The sequence below is a fragment of the Gymnoscopelus microlampas genome, assembly GCF_963454915.1.
Source record: "Gymnoscopelus microlampas genome assembly, chromosome: 11".
NCBI lineage: Eukaryota > Metazoa > Chordata > Actinopteri > Myctophiformes > Myctophidae > Gymnoscopelus > Gymnoscopelus microlampas.
The window spans coordinates 4,987,507-5,012,334 of record NC_139948.1 but is presented as its reverse complement, the minus strand read 5'-3'; the positions used below and the strand labels follow the sequence as shown (position 1 = coordinate 5,012,334).

The 24,828-nt window shown below is 44.0% G+C and overlaps 1 protein-coding gene across 1 annotated transcript; it reads left to right on the top strand.

Annotated features, from left to right (window-relative positions):
• Window positions 1-4,414: 4,414 nt before the first annotated feature.
• Window positions 4,415-20,599, top strand: LOC311054515 (sodium- and chloride-dependent GABA transporter 2-like; the record flags this gene model as incomplete). The annotated part of the gene is made up of 14 exons (XM_084070530.1): window positions 4,415-4,574; window positions 4,668-4,802; window positions 5,264-5,404; window positions 5,922-6,009; window positions 6,435-6,567; window positions 6,663-6,797; window positions 7,133-7,236; window positions 7,474-7,598; window positions 7,993-8,105; window positions 19,039-19,176; window positions 19,642-19,744; window positions 19,850-19,950; window positions 20,293-20,463; window positions 20,588-20,599. The coding sequence occupies 14 exons, from the start codon at window positions 4,415-4,417 to the stop codon at window positions 20,597-20,599; spliced, it is 1,659 nt and encodes a 552-aa protein (XP_083926656.1).
• Between the last annotated feature and the right edge of the window lie 4,229 nt (window positions 20,600-24,828).

The window sequence follows — 24,828 nt, the reverse complement described above, 5'->3', positions numbered from 1 at the left end:
GCGATGCGACGGGATCTCTCACGGAAGGGCTTGGTATTAGTGAGTCTAATATGGTGTTCTACTCCCTTGGCGAGGCCCACATCCCATTCGTCTAGTGAGAAGACATTGGCTCTCTCAGACAATTTCTGGGAGAGTCTGTCTTTCCATCCGTTAGGAATTGGGGAGTCCCCAAAATCAAACAAATTTGGGTCAATGTTTTGGTGAATCTCTGAGCCATTTTTCTGAGTCACAGTAACCGTGTCAGTGACATACAGATGAGCTATCACGGTGCCAGGTGGAATGGAGGTCGCTTTCAATGACTCATTGCTTAGCAGCACTGAAAAGTTATTCTTGTTCAGGGTAGAGGAGAACAATACTGTAGGTTGTATGAATACACCTGCGGGGAGCTCTAGATCAGCAGGCTCTTCAGTCAGGAGGATATTGTTCCCCAGTGGCTTTATCTCTTCCACTTTGCAGCGGGCGATTTGCTCACTGGTGGGAGGGATAATGAGAAGTCCAGGACCCATCCACTTGACTTCCGCCACGACACCATCCAAGTTCTGCTCTGCTGTGGGTCTCAATGGTGGCTTCACTTTTGAGTCAACAGCACACACATGTAGAGAGTGATCTAGAGCAGTGACTGGTGATTTTCCAAAACCAGCTAATTGCCTGACCTTTCTTGCATTAGTGCCGACAAGGATGGGAGTTTGGTCAGAGCAGCGAGGATCCGGGCACACAAGAGCAAGGAGGTTTATGGCCTGGCGGTCTCCAGGGAACTCCACCTCAACTTCTATGTAGCCTTTGTATGGGTAGCTTTCTGCGGAATCACTGAGACCCCAAATGGCCAACCCACCAACAGGATGAAGAGGTACGTGCTTCAGGTATTTGGAATACCAGCTGTCAAATATGATAGTTACTTGTGACCCACTATCTAGAAGGGCATCACAAACGGTCCCATTAACCTTCACTGAGGTAGTGGAGGGTGGTCCTATCAGTCCTTCAGGAATGCAATGGGCTTGCATGATTTTCACAGCACTTTTATTTGCAAAAGCATTTTGATCATTCTCCTCAGAACTGGCGTCTGGTTCTCTCGGTGGACGTTTAGCGCCACGCTGAGCACGAATCAGTTTTTGAATCACCTTCTGAGGGTTCTCAGGAGCTGTGCATCTTGTGGCGATGTGCCCATCTTCTCCACATCTGTAGCAGAAATAACCATTTGGCGATTTAGATGTGGATGGACGCGCTCCCTGTGTAGAGTGAGAGGGAGGCTCTTTGTTAGGTGGTTGTCCTGTGGAAGCTTGAGTGGGTTTCACAGACATTACTTTCATTTGTTTCTGTAACTTCCTCATTTCCTTTTTCAAGGCTTTTACGTCCTTGCTGTCTGTGTCTTCAACGTCATCAGTCCCAGACGCTGATTCTGGAACACTTGTGGCTTGAACTGGCTGTGTACCGGTCAGCTCGGCAACACGTGACTTCAAATCTCGTATTTCAGCTCTCAAGTCTTGTGAAGGCTGGTCACTTTTGATACCAACATGCTTTACTGTGGCATTCAACTTGCGTCTCGCAGACTCATATTCTTCTTCCGCTCGAATTTCATTCAGCAGCTCTAGAAAAGTAGGTGGTTGATCCTTCCGTTCTCTTAGTCGGAGATTAAGCATCATTATGTCAGACTCTGTAGCACCTTTAATGAGCTGTTCCAGGCGAGCTTTGCCCACTGAGGCAAATGGCATGCCTCCTTTCTGCACAACTTTATTTAGGGCTCTTTCCATTCTTCTTAGGAAGTCTGACATTTTTTCTCCAGGGTGCTGGCTTAGCATCCTAAAAGTGAAATACAACTCCTCTCCTGACTCAGATGTCCCAAACGTATTTTCTATGGCTTCGAGGTATTCGTGGGAAGTGGCATGAGGGTTTGTAAACCTCACTGCCTGGATTATCTCCAAAGCAGGTCCTTTCAAACTTTCAGCAATTCGCATTTTCTTCTCTTTGTCAGGCCGATCACTTTCCTCGACCATGAGACGGGCTTGCTCTATCCAGTTATCTAAGTGTTCCTCTCCGGCCGGGGTTGGAACAACTCCAGAGAATGTTCGCAGTCTTCTGAAGACATTTTCACCTGAAGATTTAGCAGTTTTTGCCATCAAGTCCCCAACGGCTCTAATTATGGCCTCTGGGGAACTGGCATGGAGTGTGGGGTCAACATTTGTCCCTTCTTCATCTCCAGCTGCAAGCCTCCAAGGCTCTGTTCTTCCCTCCGCCTCCACCTTCGGGGGTAGGTCTTTAGGATTCACCTTTTCACGGCATTCGCATAAAACTGTCAGACATTGCGTTTCGGGGTTGTAAGTCCGTCCCCGTACTTTCACACGCCCTAGTGCTTTGACAGTTTCCAGTGTAGTAGTTATGAGGTCCGTTTCAGTGTCTTCTGGGACGTCATGTACTAACAGAGCATATTCAGGGTTTAACCCTTCTCCCTTGCACCAATTGAGGAACGTAGCCATTCTGTTAAGGTGTTAGGGGGTTTTGTTAGGGGGTTTTGAAAATTGCTACTTTAGAACTAAAAAGCTCAGGGTTTTTAGAGATAAGCTTTTAATTCTATTTTATTGCCTAGTTAAACTCTCTGTTTACTAGTTTTGTTTTCTTCTTAACCTAAACAAAATATTGTTTTTAGTAGAAAGGAAAATTATCTCAGTAGTGCCTCCATTTTATGTAGCACCCCGGTACCGTGTTCAAAGGAATAAACGGGGCGCTTGAGTTCGTTACCTTTTACTTTTTAACCCTGTATTTATATTATAAACCACAAGGCTGATGAACTTGAAAGTAGACCTATTTCAAATAATTCTCTCAGACAACACTTTAAATGTAAATCAAATTTACTAGGGTTGTTAGTTTAACACAAAGTGTTTTACCCTTTTTTAAAGTGAACATGAAATAAAAACATGAAATAGACATACAGCACAAATACAAACAGAATGTAAACCTTTGTTTCAAAAATACCTTAGGCCTTAGGCCTTTTTTAACCTGATGAAATCAGATGAACTCTACCTAATGTAGTTTCTTAATTACTGTTACACTTCAAAGTCAAAATCACACTTGACCGGTTAAATCAAAATATCAAAACCCAACTCTCAAAATGTCCTTTAAGTTTCTTGGCAAAATGCAAAATCCCTATTACCTTGCTTCAACCAAAAACATAGGCTATCACTATTCCTAAATAGCAGATACAGAACACATCAACTTAATACACTTTAAACACACAGTGGGCCCACACACGTGCACGCACACATACACACAACAAAAAAGTTGCAGGCCTGATCGTGGTGATGGTGGAGCAATGGGTCGATGGGTGATGTGGCCCTCTGTCCTCGGTCCTTGTTGACACACGAGCGCACAAAAGTCATTAACTCACAGTTCTTGTTCAGTTCTGGAGACTAGTTTGTGAGGTGAAAATGTTTGTGAGGTGAAGCGAACAGCAGGAATCCTCGTTAGGAATCCACTCCAAACTGTCCTTAAAAATCAGCCCTGGTGTCCTCGGGTTGAGCGACTAACTGATTTTTTCCCTCAGCATAAACACACTTTTAACTCTCACTTATGACTTTTTTTAACTCACTATTGCCATACAAAACAGAAAATAATTAGGCACTGTGCCTCAGACCAGCAGCAGCTCCAACTTGGCTGCTTCTATAGTCCAACCTGTGTCAGGCCAAACACTCAGGTCATACAGGTGATACTGTTCAGCAATCATCCCCTCTCCCCACTCTTACAATTGAGAAGTCCCCAATCAGCACACACCACTTGAGCATACATCACACAGAATGAAAAACATCAAAGACAAACACATCAATTACCTCGTTAACTACAACTAGTTTACTCCTTGCTCAGTAAACCCAGCAGCACTGGCACACCTGTTTTACATGACTACTCGTTATTGGGTTTTTTCCACTGTCTCTCAATGAATTTCACCTTTTAACACACCATGACATGCACTTCTAACATAAGTCTTTTACCAAAACCTATTTATTTAGAGATCTCTTTATGACGGACAACTATTTATTAAAGGCATACATTTTTAACTTAGTCAACTGTTTTAGAATGACTTAAACTAAATGTATTAGAATAGGGATAAGGGCATGAACTAATCACTGGGCTACACATGGTTCTATGTTCATGTCTTCCCGAGGTGTTTCATGTGTAATCAGCCCTCATGTGTTAATTAGCCTTGTTCCCCAGTCAGTCCTTGTCGTCCTTATCATGTTTGGTGTCACATCATGTTTAGTGTTGTGATTGTGACGTTCTCCCTGTTATTTTGTAATAAATCACCCAATCTGGGCTTTTTAAGGCACACTGTAGATCTAATAGACACCAACAATCAGAGAGAAAGACCTGGACAGAGAGAGGGATTATAGGAAAGATATAAACCAAGACCTAGACAAAGATTCTGGAAATGTCGAAAAGATGCACTGTTGACCAGGCAGAAGAGGTAATAATTGAAGGAAGAGGACATTGGGGCAGCAAAGTGGAATTTTTCCTGTCTGTAGCGGGGCATATTGTCGGCCTAGGCAATGTGTGGCGATTCCCATACCTCTGCTACAAAAATGGAGGAGGTAAGTCTGTTGAGAACAACTCATTTGCCAACAGTTTTTAAATGTTTGACACTTCATGATTTATTCAAGGTAGCGATGCTTTGTGTAATGCAGGTGCATTTCTGTTGCCATACCTGATATCTGTGGCAACATGTGGCGTACCCCTGTTTCTTCTGGAGACCTCCATGGGCCAGTTCACCCAGGAGGGGGCTGTCACTTGCTGGAAGAAGTTGTGTCCACTGGCAGAAGGTAATTCATAACGATAGCACCAATTTGGGATATCTACTGTGGTTTTCCACAGTCAAGATGAAAAGGGATTTGATGGTGGCATTGGTGGTGGTCAAGGCATAAAAGTGACGTTTTTGTCTTTATAAAGCATATATATAAATATATATATATATATATATATATATATATATATATATATATATATATATATATATGTGCGTGCGTGCCTATATATATATATATATATACACACACACCTTTGTTTTGTCCGATTTGCTGCAAATTTGTATTACAATGCAACTAATGTGCTTAATAAATGAAACATTCCCATGTCTATACATTTCCATTATGTATTTTCAGTTATCTGTCTTATTTGCCACTAGTATGATTTAGATGTGTTATATCTTATGGCCTACCTACCAACTCCATTTAGTTTATGTGCAAAGCTGATGAGTCAAAATGATTTACATTTTGCCCAACAGGAATAGGGTATGCAGGGCAGCTGATTCTTTTCTACTTCTGTATGTGTTATATTATGATTTTGGCATGGGGGTTGTTCTACCTTGTCTCATCCTTCAACTCCCAGCTCCCTTGGGCTAGTTGTAACAACCTCTGGAACACAGGTAAGACATCGAACAGTATATTTGACCTGCAGTACCATAGTCTCACAAACTGAGGCTATGCATAGCCCCATATAACATTTGACATATCACTTGAAACCCTTTCTGATCAGATAGTCTACATCCCTTTCCATTCTATGCCATGCTGCTAATGTAACTATTCAATAATCCCATGCTTCCCCACCAGAAAAGGAACATTCAGGATCCGTAAATGTCTTGTGTTTTGTGAGAGCATGTCATAATTAGTAGAATGGTTACACACTAATTACATGAAAAGGGTAATTACTGACGTAAAATAACACATCGATTTAACACACATTCAACCATTGAACTGTTCAAATGTTGTAGTGTCTGTGATAAACACATTAATCAAATCTCTTCAAATCCTCTTGAAAACATGATTGAATTTCATTTTCATTAAAAGTGCGTTATGAATAAAATAATTGAAATGAATATTAATATTATTATTATCATCATTGTTATGATAACAAAGTTAAATATGTTCTCTCTACTCCATCAGATAATTGTGTAAACTTCTCATCACAAAATGCTTTCAACAAATGGGCTAACCAGACCAACACCACCTCTGCTGCCACAGAATTCTGGGAGTATGTTTATAAGAGATGATTATAGATACTTTGCATTTTGTTCCTGCTCCCTAGATCCTTTGCACTACAGGCCAGGGTTGCACACTGTGATAAAGAGCTGTTTTTTATATTGCAACATTACTAAATAAGAAAAGTAACTTTTACTTACAGTATGCTTCTATTAGAAATGAACGCTGTATGCTAATACATACAACATGCACTTTCATGTGGAGGATTGTTGAAGATTTGTGACTGTGACAAATTACATTAAAGTGGTGAAATTGCCTTCCTTTGAATATTCAGTTATCACACATGTAAAGCTGACATTGATGGAAGTATCAATAGGAAACTATTGCTATTAGTAGAGCCTTTCATATTATCAGCCATTTCAGCCAGACACTAAAATAAATGCATCCCTTCTTTGAACAATCTGTCTGTCTGTCCAGGCGACGAGTGCTGGCTATCTCAGGAGGCATTGAAGAGGTGGGCAGCATCAGATGGGAGATTGTGTTATGCCTCATTGCTATGTGGATAATCTGCTACTTTTGTATTTGGAAAGGAGTCAGGTCAACTGGAAAGGTATTTGTGCACAAATACAACACTGATAAAGTCATTCTACCAGTGTATTCACTGTTAAAATGTTTGTGGATGCAATAACAACCCATCATTTCCAGGTGGTATATTTCACCGCTACCTTCCCCTATGCAATGTTATTGATTCTTCTGATCCGTGGACTCACTCTACCGGGGGCTCTACAAGGCATTGTGTACTACCTCCTTCCTGAACCCTCACATCTCACCAACCCACAGGTAGCAGGGGGGGGGGGGGGGGTGGGGGGGGGTTAATGACATCAATTACACTCAAGAACACTGAACTTTGAACATTCAGTGGATCTTCTGTGGTCTGGGGTTTTCTGAATAATTAGGCTAAAAAACGTGCTGGGATTGGCCCCTTGACTTTGACATCCTAGTCCCTTAATCCCGCCCCCTCTTCTCCCTGGCTCACTGGAGTGGGTTTTTCTGTTAAAACATTTGAAGGACCATGATAAAGACTTCCAATGTGTTGTAAAACTGAATGTCATGATGAAACCTTTAACTGAATGGCTTTATGCATGCATCTCTCATTGCTACTTTTGTCAAAACAGGTGTGGATGGCAGCTGTTGCCCAGGTCTTCTTCTCTTACGCTATAGGGGTGGGTTCCTTAACTGTTCTAGGGAGCTACAACACGTACAACAACAACTGCTACAGGCAAGTCTGTTCAAAATGGATTGTGTGAAGTTGCGTTGGTTACTTGTATCCATAGCAATAAGAACAATGGGTGGCTGTGAACACATAACCTATCTATACTGGTCCATAATAACTAGGTCTACTTGTTGTAAAAACTGTGCTAATGACCAAATGTAAGATATTCAGAATACAGCTTTTTTAAATTATTATAAGGTAAAATCTGAAGCTAAAGACTATGATTTTTATTATGTTTTGCAGAGACTGCCTATACCTGAGTTTGCTGAACAGTGTCACTAGCATAGTAGCTGGATTTGCCGTCTTCTCAGTGTTGGGATTCATGGCTCACGAGCAGGGTGTTCCCATTGATGAAGTGGCAGAGTCAGGTAGCCTACTGCAAGTCACAATGTCTACGTAAATTATATAATTATTAAGTAATTATATATGTAATCCATTCTGAAGTCATACAGAGTTCCAGACATTGTGTGCAACGACTAAGCAAGTAAGCTAGCAGCAGAAGGTCATGAAACATGTATTCTCTGTGTGTTGGTTAGATTATGTTATGGGTTATATGCCAGCTGACCACTCAGTACAAGTGCCACTGTGCACTGAATTGGCACTGCCAGCGATTATTTGGTAGAATTCACATCTGAGGAGACACTGGCAGCCCTGTTGCATCAGGCCTTGGCTGTGGCTCAGACTCATACACTGGCTCATGGTTGGATAACATTGTGCATTGACAAATGGTAATGATCAACAGTGTTATGTTTCTGTTTTCAGGTCCAGGGCTGGCCTTCATTGCATACCCTCAGGCAATAGCCATGATGCCCCTACCTCAGCTATGGGCCGTCTGTTTCTTTTTCATGATCATTCTCTTGGGTCTGGATACACAGGTGATGTACAAATGGAAGACTACATTTGATACTGAAACATGTGCGGGTCATAGTGGTTGCTGTGAAATCACTTTTACTATATAACATCAATTCATTCCTACTATTTTTTACAGGATTCTAACATTCTGTTTAAAAAAGAATTGTGAAACTACATGCACTTTCATGCAGAAAAACGTCCAGCTTAATTAATTGTTCCCTAATAATTATGACCAAATTCATCACACGAAGTGGGACAAATGTCCCCCCTGTTACAGGACACATGTATATCTATTAAATACTGTTTCAATGCATAATTATTATAATATTCACATTTTAAAAGCGATCCAGATGTCCCTTCCATTGCCATGCTAATGCATTTTATCAAAGTAATTATAAACAATTGTTATCTTATAAAGTACATAATTTTATTAAGGCATGATGCAATTTCAATCCAATGTTTTACGATATAATAGAATTTCAATGTATTTTCACCCTAACTTTTAATTACGGGGCCAGAGCTCAGCTCTGGACCTGTTTTATTATTCCCTTTATTCTTCCGATTCTGCCACTTTTCGCAGTTCTGGCTGAACCGTAATGTCGCTTTTTACGAAACTCAGCCATATGGTAGATGGTCATGAAAAACGATCAAGAAATAATTCTCACACTCATTCGTCAAAAGGTGGCGCTATAGCAAACTCATGCCCTGTTTGACCTACAGCCATGAAACTTGGATACACATATGCGTCTCCTCATGCTGAACAACTTTCACCCTCTGACTTTTGACCTCTGACCTTTAGATCTCCCACCATTTTGAATTATATGAAAAACGGTCATTGGCTCCTAACTTCTGCATTTTTTCACTTAGAAAAAATCCACTCCTATCGTTTTGTCGGCAGAGGTCCAAAGTTCAAGTGTTAAACGTTTCGTGCAGATTGCTCAAAAATCCCATGTATCCATAGGTTTTAACTATTGAAGTTTTATGACAATTATTCATCTGCCCCTAACACATACATGCAGACTCACATTTCTTTGAAACTTTGCATAAATGTAGATGGTCATTCCAAATATCACTGAAACCAATCTTACTCCAATTGGCCAAAGGGGGGCGCTATAGCAGTTTTTTTTTAATGCAAACTTTAAACAGGCATAAGTCTTGCCTCGTTTGGCCGAAAGTCGTGAAACTTGCTTACACTTGTGCCTTGACTCATGAGGAACACATGTATCACTTTGACCAGTAAGCTCCGCCCTTAGATTATCCGCAATTTTGAGCAGTTTGAAAAATACTTGTTTTTGGCAGATCTGGCTTAACCGTGCATACGCTTTTTACGAAACTCGGCCATATGGTAGATGCTCATGAAAAACTATCAAGAAATAATTCTCACACTCATTCGTCAAAGGGTGGCGCTATAGCACTCAATTTAAAGTGCCAACTTTGAACAGGTACAACTCATGCCCTGTTGACCTACAACCATGAAACTTCGATACACACATGCGTCTCTTCATGCCCGACAACTTTCGTGGTCTGACTTTTGACCTCTGACCTTTAGATCGCCCACCATTTTGAATTATATGAAAAACAGCCATTGGCTCATAACTTCTGCATTTTTTCACTTATGGAAAATCCGCCGCTTTTGTTTTGTCGGCAAAGGTCCTAAGTTCATGTTTCGTGCAGATTACTCAAAAATCCCAGGAGGAAATAGATTTTAACTATTGCAGTTTTATGAAAATTATTCATCTGCCCCTAACACATGCAAGACTCACATTTCTTTGAAACGTTGCAGTAATGTAGAGAGTCATTCCAGATATCACTGAAACCAATCTCACTCCAATTGGCCAAAGGGGGGCGCTATAGCAAGTTTTTGAAAATGCAAACTTTAAAGAGGCAAAAGTCATGCCTCGTTTGGCCGAAAGTCGTGAAATTTGCATACACTTGTCTCCTCCTGGGATTTTTGAGTACTTTGCACAAAATTCTTTACACATGAACTTTGGACCTCTGCCGACATAATGATGCGAGCGGATTTTTTCTAAGTGAAAACATGCAGAAGTTAGGAGCCAATAACTGTTTTTCATATAATTCAAAATGGTGGGAGATCTAAAGGTCAGAGGTCAAAAGTCAAACCACGAAAGTTGTCGGGCATGAAGAGACGCATGTGTGTATCGAAGTTTCATGGCTGTAGGTCAAACAGGGCATGAGTTGTACCTGTTCAAAGTTGGGATTTTCAATTGAGTGCTATAGCGCCACCTTTGGACGAAAGATTGTGAGAATTATTTTTTGATCGTTTTTCATGACCATCTACCATATGGCCGAGTTTCGTAAAAAGCGACAGCACGGTTCAGCCAGAGCTGCGAAAAGTGGCAGAAGAAGAAGAAGAAGTGACAGAATACTGCCAATAACAAAACAGGTCCAGAGCTGAGCTCTGGCCCCGTAATGACTGTATCAATACATGTGCAAATGGTAAAGATAACCTGAAATGCATATTTGAGAGTAAGTTTTTTCAATGTATGACATACTTCATTCTGAAAATAGCCGATCTACAATCTCAAAACTTTTCAGATAGCAACGTGTTTCTGAGCTTGTAGATCGGCTGCTTTCACTGTTTTCGGTTGCGAGGAGACGTACAATTTCTCTATTGGTAAATGGTTTGTGAACGAGTGATCTTAGTGTTGGCTTGGTTCATGACACAAAGCAAGAGTTTATGATCTTCAATATCGGCCTGGACAAAGCTATAGCACTGTAGGTAGTGTTGCAGCTAGGGTTGTCCGATATTGGCTTTTTTACCGATAACCGATATACCGATATTGTCCAACTCTTAATTACCGATACCGATATCAACCAATACCGATATATGCAGGGATTATTGTGATTAGGGTAAGCTCAAATTTCATATCAAACACACCATATACAGTAAGAACTCCTGTAACTTATTTATAAAGCAAAAAAATATATATTAAAAAAAAATGTTTTTTTCAAAAACCGATACCGATATTTTCCCGATATCAATTTTTATGCTAATATCGGCCGATAATATCGGGAGGCCGATAATATCGGACATCCCTAGTTGCAGCCTATTAGTCCGAAGGTTGAGAGTTCGATTCCTGTTAATGGCAATAGGTTGAGATGTCCAATCAATCCATTCTGTTTTCATCTCTCTCTCTCATCAATCTATTCCATTTCCATGTCTCTCTTCAATCTATTCCGTTTCCATGTCTCTCTCTCTCTCGCTCGCTCGCTCGCGCTCTCTCTCTCTCTCTCTCTCTCTCTCTCTCTCTCTCTCTCTCTCTCTCTCTCTCTCTCTCTCTCTCTCTCTCTCTCCAGTATCCATTACTTTCTCTCCCTCTCCAGTTTCCATGTCTGTCTGTCTCTCTCTTCTCTCTCTCTCTCTCTCTCTCTCTCTCTCTCTCTCTCTCTCTCTCTCTCTCTCTCTCACTGGCCCCGTATTATCGCTGCTTGCAGCTATATTTGTATTTGTTTTACCAATCCCTTCCCTGCATATTACCAAAATAATATGCAGATTATTTGTTGTTTTAATTGAATTGTGATTTAAAAACACCCCTGTTATTGTCCATCCTGTTATGTTTTGCAGGGTGGACAGGACATAACAGGGTGGACATTAAACCAATAAGCAAAGAAAAACCTTTAAGTAAATACAATTAAGCATAGACAATTATTATAAACATTAATGAGAACAAAGAATGCAAAGATCCTTTCCCTTAATAATTCATTTTACTCACTTTTTGTCAACCCAATGTAACAATGTGTCCACCCTGTTATGTTTAACACTATAACAGGGAGGACACATTTTGGACAATAACAGGGGGGACATTATGCTAAAGATGGCCATTACTCCTCATGTAATGAAGAATATGGTAGCACTTTGTGAACACAGAGTAGGAATTTTAATATGTGTATCAACCATATTTTCAGAATTATGAAAATGTATCAATTTCCTCAATAGTTAAGCATAACAGGGTGTACATGTTATGCTTAACCACATCAGTAATACAACCTAAAACATTGATAAGAAGGCAAATTAAGCAGTGATGCTTATTAGGCCTACCTTTTCTGGTATAGGGTTTCCTACCATACATATATGCTACTTTCTGAAGTCATGTGGCTAGAGGAATAGTCAGGGGACATGTACTGTGTATTTGCATCATCGTAACAGGGGGGACAGTTAACGCAGGGACACACATTGATTTCAAGATTTTAAGCATTACAAATACATCCTGCCACACAATCAGAGTCCGAGCCCTTTCCTGAATTTTATTTGTTTTTTTTAACACACACACACACACACACACACACACACACACACACACACACACACACACACACACACACACACACACACACACACACACACACACACACACACACACACACACACACAGTGCGTTGCCTGCAATGTTTGCGAAATGAAGCCAAGAGAGTTACTCAAGGGCTGCACCATGTACAATTGATTCACATAACTACAATGCTGCACTCCTCCTCAGTGCAATCTCCACCTGGGCGGGTTGTCTACCCAGGGTCCACAACCTTTGCCAGGCAGTCATAGCCACTTGGAATGGGAACAAATCTTAACTTTTCAAAGAATGTTAACTAATCTTCTTCAAGAAGAATCTGAACTTGTCAATGACAGTTCATCAAACCTAAAGTTTCTATTATTAATATTTTACACCTTTTATTATTTTTTACACCTTTTAGTGTGTGTGTGTGTGTGTGTGTGTGTGTGTGTGTGTGTGTGTGTGTGTGTGTGTGTGTGCGTGCGCGTGCGTGCGTGCGTGCGTGCGTGCGTGCGTGCGTGTGTGTAACGTTTGTGCAAACGCGAACAGAGACACACAGGGAGAGAGCGAGAGACAGGGGGAGAGAGAGACGGGAGAGAGATAGGGGAGAGTGACAGAGAGAGAGGAGGACAGAGAGAGAGGGGAAGGGGGCGAGAGAGGGTGGATCTGGCTGATCTGCGCTGCGAAGGGCGGTACGTCATGCTAGATGTGAGGCTTAAACTCACAAACTTCTAGTTTATCACAATTAATAATATTTGGTGAGAAACATTAGAACTAATACCATATAAAAATAATTAGATTTTTTTAATTTTGTTTGATTTGAATTACTTATATATTTTTAACTGAAGCTGAATAAACATGATTAGGGACATGGCATTTTGCTTACTTCTACTCAAATCAAAGTGATTATTTTATATTTAATTCACCCTGAGGTACATATCATTGTGTTCTATGGTAGAGAAGCTTTAAAAGTATAAGAAAAGCTTTTTGGAATTCATGTGTTTTACACAAGATATGCTGAATGCCACAAATGGCACCGAATACTAGATGCATGCCAATAATTAGAAGAAGATGCACCACTAATAAGCCCATGTAACCTATAGGCTCACTTGCACTTTTATTATGCTTTAAAAAAAGAAAATGCATATAGTGTACACTGTACAGTGATTATTTTGATAGCCCGGTACATTCATTTGACCAGTTTCTTTTAAAGGTAGGGCAAGTTATTGAATTGAAGTGTTAAACAGGTTGCCATGGAATACCTGGAATTGAATCCAGGTCTCCCTCTTGGAAAGCCAACATCTTAACCACTAGCCTAAAGGGGAATTCCCTTTAGGCTATCCCTGCTATGTGTGGATTCTACTAGCGTGGCTTTGGCACTTTGTTCTACCCCTCTACCTTATTGGCCTATTTCATAACTTTTAAACTGCTTTTAAAAACAATCAAATAGCCATATTGTTGTGTTGGAAAAGACTGACACGCACACACGATTCAACGTCAATAACAAACTGCTTTACTCTCGTAGTCTCTCACAGTACAGATCATACTTCCTTGTTTCAGCGCGCGCTCTGCGCGTAATGTCAGCATCCCATAATAACCACACCTCTTAAAGGGACCTTAACCACTATATAGCAATATACAGTAAACCCCATGCATCAGTGCAACAGTGTGTTATTAGAACATAACATTTCTCCCCCCCTCAAAAAAACCCAACAGCATACCCCCCCCCCCCAAACTGACAACCAAACAGTTCCTAAGAAAACTGAAGCATACAGTAAACAAAATGGCGGAACAAATTGAACAGTATGAAATGCAAAAACGTACAAGGCAAGAGTCTGTGACGAAAAACTGCTAAACTAAGCATGGTAACTTGTGACATAGTCCTGCAAGGTAACAGGCCGAGCCCTGGCCCGCACCGGCCTTGGGTCCGGCACCACAGCCTCCTGGCGTGGCACTGCAGGGGGTGGGGCAGGGGCGGGGGGTGGAACCGGGGCCGGGGGTGGTCCCGGATCAGTGGCCATGGCGTAGGGGAATGGTGACGGGGCTTGTGCTGTGGCCGCGTGCTCTGAGAGGGGTGCTGGGACTTTCCTCAGCCTACTAGCGTGCCACCGCGAGCCGTCGTCGAGCAGGAATGTGGCGGGGCCGAGAAGGCGTCTGACCTGTCTGGGCTCGGACCAGAACGAGGCCATCTTGTTCTGTCGGTGTGGCCGTCGGGCCCTGACCCAGTCGGAGACCTGAAGGGACGGTGGCCTCGCCCTGCGCTTCTTGTCAACTCTGTCCTTTGTCTCCCGCTGTCGTGCGGCAACAGTCTCCCGGATTTGGGTCAGGGAGGGTTTGGGGAAGTTTCCATTTGGTGCTCGGAGCCTGTGCAATGGCAGTTCCAATTCTCGGCCGAGCATCAGAAACGCTGGTGACACCAGAGTGGTGGAGTGTTGGCTTGCTCTGTAGTGCAGTAAGGTCTGGTTGAGTGCCTCTTCGAATGCACAGCCTTGGGCCAGGTGTGCACGGATTCCATTCTTCAGCGTTGCGTTGAAACGCTCTACTCCACCATTGGCCTGTGGGTGGTAAAAAGCGGTTCGGATGTGTTTGACACCCCTGCTGGCAAGAAAGTCAGAGAACTCCGCAGACGTCATCTGAGGTCCATTATCTGTCGTCACGGCCCGAGGCACCCCCCAGCGTGAAAAGAGGCCATCCAGTATTCGGATTAAGACGTGCGACGTCACTGTCCCCACCGGCACCACCTCCGGCCACTTGGAGTGGAGATCATACACGACCACCAGGAAGCGCTGGTGGTGGGGAACACCACGGCCATGGATCTCCCCACAGATGTCCAGCTGCACATGTTCCCAGGGGCGGGAAGGCCAGGAGAGCGGCTGTAGGGGAGAGGTTGACGGGGGCCCGGTCTTCCCACTGAGGAGGCATGGTGAGCAGTCCTGGACCAGATGCTCTATATCGCGGTCGATGGCTGGCCACCACACTAGCTCTCGGCACCGCTGCTTGAGTTTAACGATTCCCAAGTGACCTTCATGCGCCATCGACAGAACACGTGCACGCAGAGTGTCTGGGATAACGGTGCAGAGCCCCCTCGAGACACACGTATCTGCCCAGCAGGAGAGTTCGTCCTTTATCCTAGCAAACGGCTTGAACTCTTCAGGGATGCGGGACGGCCAGCCGTTTCTGATGTAGGTGCACAGCCTGGATAGTATTGGGTCTCTTTCTGATTCAGTTTTTAGTTCCTCCAGTGTGACTATTGGCTGTAATGGTGAATAGAGCGTTTGGATGAGGGCCGGTTCTTCATCGTATGACGGGACAGAAGGCGTTGGGGCTGTGATGGAGCGAGAAAGAAGGTCTGCCACCACGTTTTCTCTGCCTGGTGTGAAGATGAGTTCGTAATGGTACTGGCGGAGACGTTCTGCCCAACGATGAAGTCGGAGTGGCTTGTGACCCGAACCCGACGTCGAGAGTACTGTTGTGAGGGCCTGGTGGTCTGTCCTGATGGCGAAATGACGGCCATAGACATACATGTGCCATCGTTCGCATGCCCACACACAGGCCAATGCCTCACGTTCACCGACGGAGTACCTCTGCTCCGTAGGTGTCAGGGCCCGAGATGCAAAGGCAATCGGCCTCTCTGTGCCGTCATGAACCTGCGACAGGACAGCTCCAACTGCAGCAGCGGAAGCGTCGCAGGTGATGAAGGTTGGGCTGGAGAGACTGAAATGGGCAAGGACAGGAGGTGAAGTTAATTGTTTTTTCAGCACGATAAAGGACTCAGTGCACTGTGGTGACCAGTCCCAGGGCTCCTCCTTCTTCAGGAGCTGGCGGAGGGGTGCTGTCGTGTGTGAGTAGTTGGGCAGGAAACGCAAATAATAAGCGGTCATTCCCAGGAACGAGGCGACCTGTGTGGCGGAGGTCGGTTCTGGAATGCGCTGTATTGCCTCGACGTTGGAAGAGAGAGGTGCAATGCCATCTGCTGAGAGGCGGAAGCCGATGAAGTCCACCGTCGGCACTGAGAAGAGACATTTTTCGCTGTTCAGGGTCAGGTGATGTTTGGTTAGAGCCTCAAACACTCTGTGTAACCGGGCATCGTGGGTGGCTTGGTCTGGCCCATGCACCACAATGTCATCCAGGTAAACTGCTGTCCCCGGGACCCCAGCAAGAATTGTGGACATGACCTTTTGGAAGCAGCTGGGGGCAGAGCTAAGACCAAACGGCATGCGTGTGTACCTGAAGACCCCAGCATGTGTCACAAATGCTGTCAGGTCCCGGCTGGCCGGGTGAAGGGGAACTTGCAGGTAGCCCTGGCGCAAATCCAACTTTGAGAAGACTGCTGAGCCATGGAAGAGAGTGGTGAGCTCCTCAGCTGTAGGTAGAGGGTATTTGTCTGGGATGACAGCTTTGTTGACCTGTCGCAGATCCACACAGACCCGGAGACCCCCTGATTTTTTCTGTGCGACCACCAGGTTTGAGATCCATGGTGATGCATTTATTGGCTCGATGATGCCCTCTTCTAGCAGGGAGGTGAGCTCAGCAGTGACGCCCTCCCGGAAGGCTAGTGGCAGGCGCCTGAGGGGCTGAATAACCGGTGTCACGGCAGGGTCAACCAGGGGTCGATGAGTGAATGCTGTCAAGCAGCCCAGGCCGTCAAACAGCACTGGCCACTGCTGGTGAGTCGGGGACACCTGCATTATAGCCCTTCCACTATTGTCCATTAGAGAGAAGCCCAGATCAATGAAGAGATCCAGGCCAAGGAGGTTAGTTCCCCGCTGTGCCACATGAAAGGGGAAGGAGGGAAGGTGCGTCGTACCATAGCGGACAGGCAGGTCAAGGGTGCCCACAATCTCAATGGCAGAATTTGCATACCCCCGCAGGCTTGTGGATGGGGGTCCTAGTGGCATGTGGGAAAAGAATTTCCTGTATGTGGTCAGATTGAGGAGCGACGCTGCAGCCGCAGTATCCAGGATGAGTGGCACGCTAACCTCCCCCAGCTGCACTGTGCAGGTTTTGAATGATACTCGTGTAGAACGTATATTACTAATTTCTGTGTATCCAGAACCAGACTGGGGAAGCCTGTGCTGCTGTGCCACATTGGTTGGAGCTGAACGACAGACTTTAGCAAAATGATTTAGTTTAGAACAGTTTCTGCAAGCCTGTCCACGAGCAGGGCACTGTGATGCCCTTGTTGCATGGGAATTAGAGCCACAGTTGCTGCAATTGCGTCTGGGGCCCACAGTGGGGCGCTGTCTACTCATTTGCTGCACAGCCAGGCTGTCGTCAGTGGGCGGGGCAAATTGTGATGACGCGTCTGTGTGCTGCAGCTGTTGTGCTAGCGTTGTGTGTTGTGCTGCAGGGCTGGCTAGCAGAGCAGAGCATTCTAGGGCAGATTCCACTTGCAACGCTATTTTGATCGCGTCAGTCAATGATAAATCGTCAGATTCCATTAATAGTTTCTCTCGTGTCTTGTCACATGACGTGCCTTCGATCAGTTGGTCTCTGATCATTTGGTCATGCAACGCTCCATAGTCACAGGCTCGTGCTAGCTCACGTAGATCAGCCACAAAAGTCTGTGTAGACTCACCGGGTCGTTGGTGACGCTTTCTGAGCCTGTACCGCCGTATCAAGACTCGTTGTTTTCCAGAGAAATGATCCGTCAGCAGCTTGACTGTATCAGCAAATGTTGTAGCTGTCCCGAGCGCTCCAAGGACTCGCTGGCCCTCGGTACCGAGACAGTGGACGAGGAGAGCCGTCTTCCGTTTGTCTGGAAGCTGTTCGTCGGTGAATCCCAGCGCATCAATATAGGCATTAAAACCTGTAAGCCAACGTGTCCATGGCACTGCAGGGTCCCCGGGCACCGCGAGAAACACTTCGGGTGGGGGAAGGCTAAATCCAGCCATCCTTGTCGCCAAATGTTGTGTTGGAAAAGACTGACACGCACACACGATTCAACGTCAATAACAAACTGCTTTACTCTCGTAGTCTCTCACAGTACAGATCATACTTCCTTGTTTCAGCGCGCGCTCTGCGCGTAATGTCAGCATCCCATAATAACCACACCTCTTAAAGGGACCTTAACCACTATATAGCAATATACAGTAAACCCCATGCATCAGTGCAACAGTGTGTTATTAGAACATAACACATATAGCGCCTTTAGCCTCTTTAAGCCTTGTTTTTATTCATCTTGATGAAATATTACCCAAAATAAAAACATAGGCCTACATGAGAGTCCCACTAGACCTGTGAAGTAATTGATCCCCTTGTCTGAATTGTCAGATACTGTAAATGTATGCCATGATGAGTGGTTGGACCAACCAGGAGCTTCTTGCAATTCTGTGCCTAATGCAATACATAACAAACTGACCACAATGTTTTGGCTATTAATGTCTATAAACCATGGCATAGAAGGACTATGCCAACCCAGAACCCTTCGAACCTTTATAAATTCCACCTCTATTTGGTGTCAGTGTGACAAACCTAAGTGGGTGTTTGTGTTAGTCCATCTGATGCCTGATGATGCCATGTGTTGAGAGTTTGTAAGTATCTGCTATTCTGCTAATCTGCTATCTGCTATTTCTGGTTCGCAAACAATAAATCAGGCATTAAAGTATACAATATACCCATTCCATAGTCATTAAAGTTATTGACTCTCATTCTCATTGTTTTTTTCTAGTTTGTTGCAATGGAGGTGGTGATGACATCCATTACAGATATGTTTCCCACAGTGCTGCGTAGGACAGGGCGACGAGAGATCTTCCTTCTCATATTCTGCATGATCTGCTTCTTCTCCCAGCTTTTCATGGTCACTGAGGTCAGTATTTATTTTCTTTTTTCTTCTTATGCATAAAGGCCTATCGGCATCTAATACTACACAACAGCATATCTTGGCGGGTTACAAGCTAACAAAGCCTGCCTGTTGCCAAGTAGGCATCATAGTAGCAAAGTGACCACCACAAAAATAATTAAAATGCCATTGGCAATATTGTGAAGTATTAAGTGTGCTCAAAGTTGGGATAAAGAGGTTCATAATAGTTGCAACATTAAAAGCTTGCACTGTACTGTGACCACTAATTCTTCCCAAAGGTCAGAAATGCTGACACCAAAAGAAAGAAAACTTAAGGTCAGATATGCAACTGCACCCTGGGAAAAGACATTTAAAATATCTAGGTTAGGTTCAGGTGTGACCCTATGGGTGTGACCTATTGTTTGAACACCAAAAAACAGCAAATAAACTTTGTTGCAAATTGCAATCACACCTCATGTCTCTTGCCACCAGGGGGGGATGTATGTGTTCCAGCTATTAGACTACTATGCCTGCAATGGAACCTGCCTTTTCTTTCTTGCTGTGTTTGAGTCCCTGGCTTTGAGCTGGATATTTGGTGGGTATTTCAGAAATAATAAAAAGTAATTCACAAGCAATCGCAGTGTCCAAACATTTCGACAGCTAACATCTGTCTATAACCCTGTACCAAATTCTGAATCAGGAGCAGATCGTATGTGTGGCATCATACATGACATGACAGGCGTGCGCCCCAATCCCATGTTCAAACTCTGCTGGCTCTATCTCACACCCTTGGTCTCACTGGTGAGTTGAATCAACATGATCTGTAGCAGTGGTTCACAACTGTGGTCCTGGTGACAAAGACTTTATCCACATTCAGATAATTGGATTCACCTTAAGTCCCGTCTCAGAAACAGAAATATTCCCTGAGTAGATGGCTTGAATGAAAACCAATAGCCTGCTTTTTTTGAATAATGTCAGTCTTGTTTGGAAATGCCCAATGGCCATAGTTTAAGCCACACACTGTAGCAATCTAAAACAATTCACAGCATTTGAATTTAAATTCCAAGTAAAGTCAGACAACTGTCTTGAAAATACATAACATGTATAGTTACAAAAGCTTTTTTGTTTCCTTTCTCCCCTCAGCTCTGTTTCATAGGTTCCTTAGTGGAGTACCAGCCCCTAACTTACAACCGTTGGTATATCTATCCAGAATGGGCCAACGTTATGGGCTGGCTGTTGGCTCTCTCCTCCATTGTACTTGTACCAGGGTGGGCACTGATGAAACTGACCACTGGGCCAGGGACCCTCCGCCAGGTGAGAGTACAGCAGGTAGTAACATGTTGGAATAATTCATTTGAGAGATATACCGTGACAGGGGATTATGTTAGGTGTAAATGTGGTGCTTGGGATATCTTGAATGATTATTGTACCCATTCAGTCCCCACACTGATTCAACTCAGCAACATTACCATGTTGTCTTATTTGTGCCTACCCTGCTAACTAAAGTCTTCCAAATGAATGAAATATGGTGATGAGGTTCTAAAGATTTGTTGCTGACATGGTGCCTCATAAGTCCATAATTGTATGCCTAACTACTAAGGGGAAAAAAATAACAAATATGCCACTGCATCTCAACAGCAACGTCCTTGTAAACACTATCACTACTACTAATAGAAAACAAACTGTTCACAAACATCAGCAACTGTCCGATTTGATACTCTTTAAAGGGAAAATCCACCCTAAAACAGAATTGGCATTCTGCTATTCCAATGACTAGAGGTTCAGGCCGCTTCGCGGCCCTCACATCTAGAGATCGGGCCGCGTTGCGGTACTCACAGCTATACGTTGCACCAGTTATCCAAATGATATGGAGATCTGTATCTGTCAGTCCTTGTCCCTTTTATGGGCATATATGGAGATCTCTGTATGCTGACTGATTTGTTAGGGCCTGATGCCATGATGACACAATGATGTTAGACAACACAGTCATATTTAGCCGTAGCATTGGGAAGTCCTTATATGGTTATGGCTGATCATGGTGACATGAGCTTGACGATGTGGTTTTTCCGCGTAATATTGTTGTACAGCGACATTCGACCAAACCCCGCCCTGCGATTGGCTGAATACAAAAACGAGAAAACAAGGACTCCGCCCCCAGAGGGGACGGTGGGGGCCGTCCGAGTTATGTACCGATAGGCACAGAATAGTAAATGATGTTGTGGGGACTGCGTTTGCCCCAACTGTCACTCAAAGTGACCACTGGCCAATCGCAGTGCGACTTTTACGGGTCTGGGGCGGGTCTTGGCAGAATGTCGGTGCATATCACTATCATGCGTTTTTTCCGCCTGCCCATCCTCACTTACGGCAATTTTGATATTGGAAGATGTGTGGACATATTGGGCCTTAAACAGGGGCGCCGGTTCTTGTGTGCGGCCAGGGGGGGCTGAAGTTTGTAACTAGTAACTTAAGTGTTCAAATAATTGTAGTGGAGTAATATTTGCCTCTGAGATTTAGTGCAGTAGAAGTAAAAGTATTGGAAATTGGAAATACTCCAGTAAAGTAGCCTACAAATGCCTCAAAATTGTACTTAAGTACAGTACTTGAGTACATGTACTTAGTTTTTCACCTCTGTAATTTAATTCATGAATCCCACCTGGTGGCCTATGTAACTTGATGTACCTACAGGATTGGGGGGGGGGGGGGATGATGATAAAATTCCTCTGGCCGTTAATGCTCCTTTAGCACTCTGTCTGGGCTATTGTTCTAGAATCCAGGTGTTTACGGTGCGTTGAGGCTCTGTGTTGCGGCTCTCGCGGGCACACATTTGCACCTTCAGAGCTGCGCTGCGCTATAGTAATGGTAATGAAATTGGGGGGGCTGACCAGTTGAGCGGGGGCTTTGGTCCCGAAGACCCCACCCTTGGCGCCTATGGCCTTAAATGTACTGTAATTAAGGGGGGAAAAGTATGATATGTATTTAGCCTGTAAAGGGAATGTACATATGAAATGAAATGTAAAAGACATGCTGGGCAGTGTTGTCAGAGGCCCACTGTTTCGGTTACCCCCGCCAGTAGCGATGCGTGAATAAAACAAAAATACGACCGCATTCGTAACAGCGCAAGTCCAGTCAACTATGTCACACTATGTCAGAAGAATGCGGTCTGGGGAAGAAAAAATTGAAAAAGATATGCATCTTCTATTTTTAGCGGTGCCAACCGCTCTATACGTGGCTTTTGACTTTTGTATGTCCGTCCGTCCGTCCGTCCGTCCGGCGGTTTCAGCACGGGATGAGCACGGCAAAGAAGCAAACAGCTATAACTTCAGTTTGCAGCATGCCACCAAGTCCAAATTCGGTATGTGGACTTAGACCACCAATAGGGACGAGCATGAATTGATGACGTTATCAAAAAGGGGTCCAGGGACCCCCAGCGCCCGTATGAGCACGGGATGAGCACGGGATGAGCACGGGATTTTAAACAGCTATAACTCCAGTTTGCAGCATGCCACCAAATCCACATTTGGTATGTGGACTTAGACCACCAATAGGCAAGAGCATGAATTGATGAAGTTATCAAAGAGGGGTCCAGGGACCCCCCGCGCCCGTATGAGCACGGGATGAGCACGGGATTTTAAACAGCTATAACTCCAGTTTGCAGCATGCCACCAAGTCCACATTTGGTATGTGGACTTAGACCACCAATAGGCACGAGCATGAATTGATGAAGTTATCAAAGAGGGGTCCAGGGACCCCCCGCGCCCGTATGAGCACGGGATGAGCACGGGATTTTAAACAGCTATAACTCCAGTTTGCAGCATGCCACCAAGTCCACATTTGGTATGTGGACTTAGACCACCAATAGGGACCAGCATGAATTGCTGAAGCCCCGCCCCCTCTGTCTTCCCATTGGCTGGCCTTCAAACAGCCATAACTCAAGTTCGCAGCATGCTATGGAGTACAAATTTTGTACATGGACTAAAACTAAAGCCAGCAATAGGGACTAACTGTCATTACTTAAGCCCCGCCCCCTCTGTCTGCCCATTGGCTGGGCTTTAAACAGCCATCATTCCAGTTTGCAGCATGCTCCCAAGTACAAATTTGGTAAGTGGACTCAGACCACCAATAGGGACGCATTGAAATGAGTTAAGGCCCGCCCCAAAGGCACCGCTTCCTTCACACAGGGTGTGATTTTTTATTCTAGCCATATATCCTAAATGAAAACGTGAATCATGAATTAAATAATAAATAGCCTACGCATTGTCTGTTTGCCGTAGGCCTATGTTGTTGAATGACACCAATCGCATTGTCATGATTAATAAGTTTGGGTTTTAATTTAGTTTTATAGCTAAACAGTTTTTGGAGTGAATACAGTCAAATTTTACACGCCCTCAGACCTGACATGAGATCTGAGCGGGCCGTACGCCTAAGTCAAAGTCATGATACATTGATAAATGCAGAAAAAAGCGGCGATCTCGCTGTACGCCCATTATTTGGTCTACACCACGTTGATAAATGAGGGCAGTAGCCTATCTGTCTGTGTCTCCAGTGTGAGTGCAGTACAGCCTTCTGCAATAAGATCAAATTACTAAGAAGGGGAGGAGCCAATACAAATAATAGATCTTCAAGTTAACAACGCCTCGCACTGTTAGCTTGTAGATCTGTTTTGCAAAATTGTGACGTATATTAAGTCAGCACTATATTACGTCAGCACTTGCGGAAGTAGTCTGCAAAATTATTGGGTACTAAATAGTTTCATACAAACTGTACATCATGCAAGTACAGTATACGGTATGGAAAGCAGCTCTTCTTATAGCCAGAATACTCCATGGGCGTCCTCTATTCTAGTTGAAAGATTTGGCCAGCTAAGATAATATTTACAAACAGACAACATGTCTCCCTATTAGACGGAAATCAAAGCATGATTTGAATGTTGTATTATTTTAGCTACAGTGATGTAAAGCCCTAGTATTTTCGAATATAGGGGAAAGGAATCTTATGTCACACGTGCGTTGGAGGTGCAAACAAAGAAAACAAAGGTGCTTCTTGATTTTTCATGAGATGGTGAATGTCGCAGGTCTCTGCACAGAAACATTTTTTTTTAAATTTGAGAATACATCACTTTTGTGTTAGGACAATATATCTGACAAGCATAAATAGCCTCAATGCTGCCTAGTTGAAGGACATTTGAAACTATCGTTTCATGCTATAGATTGTGATTTGATCGATTCAAGATGGGGATTTATAACCAGCGTAGTAGCTTACACACCACTGAACAGCTTCTTGCCTTCGGCATATGCAGACAGTATCAAAAGAATCTTCCCAGACTTTGGATGCAGTCAAGAATTGCATTAGCCAGACTACTGATTTGTCTGTTTGTAGATGTTATAGAGTGGATTTTCCCTTTAGTTTACACTGGAAATGTAAAGGACCATACTGGTATGGCATGTTTAATCCAATGACTACAACTCACAGTATAATTGACACTACTGCTGACCAGTGACCAAAGCATATAATTGTCTCCGCCAGGCCGAAAGGCATGGCGAGAGAGTATGTTTTACCCCCTGTCCGTCCGTCCGTCCGTCCGTCCGTCCGTGTGTCCGTCCGTCATTCGATCTGTCTGTGTACAGCTAATCTCCGGCACCGTTGGCTTGCTCGCAGCGAAACTGTGCACACACACTCCCT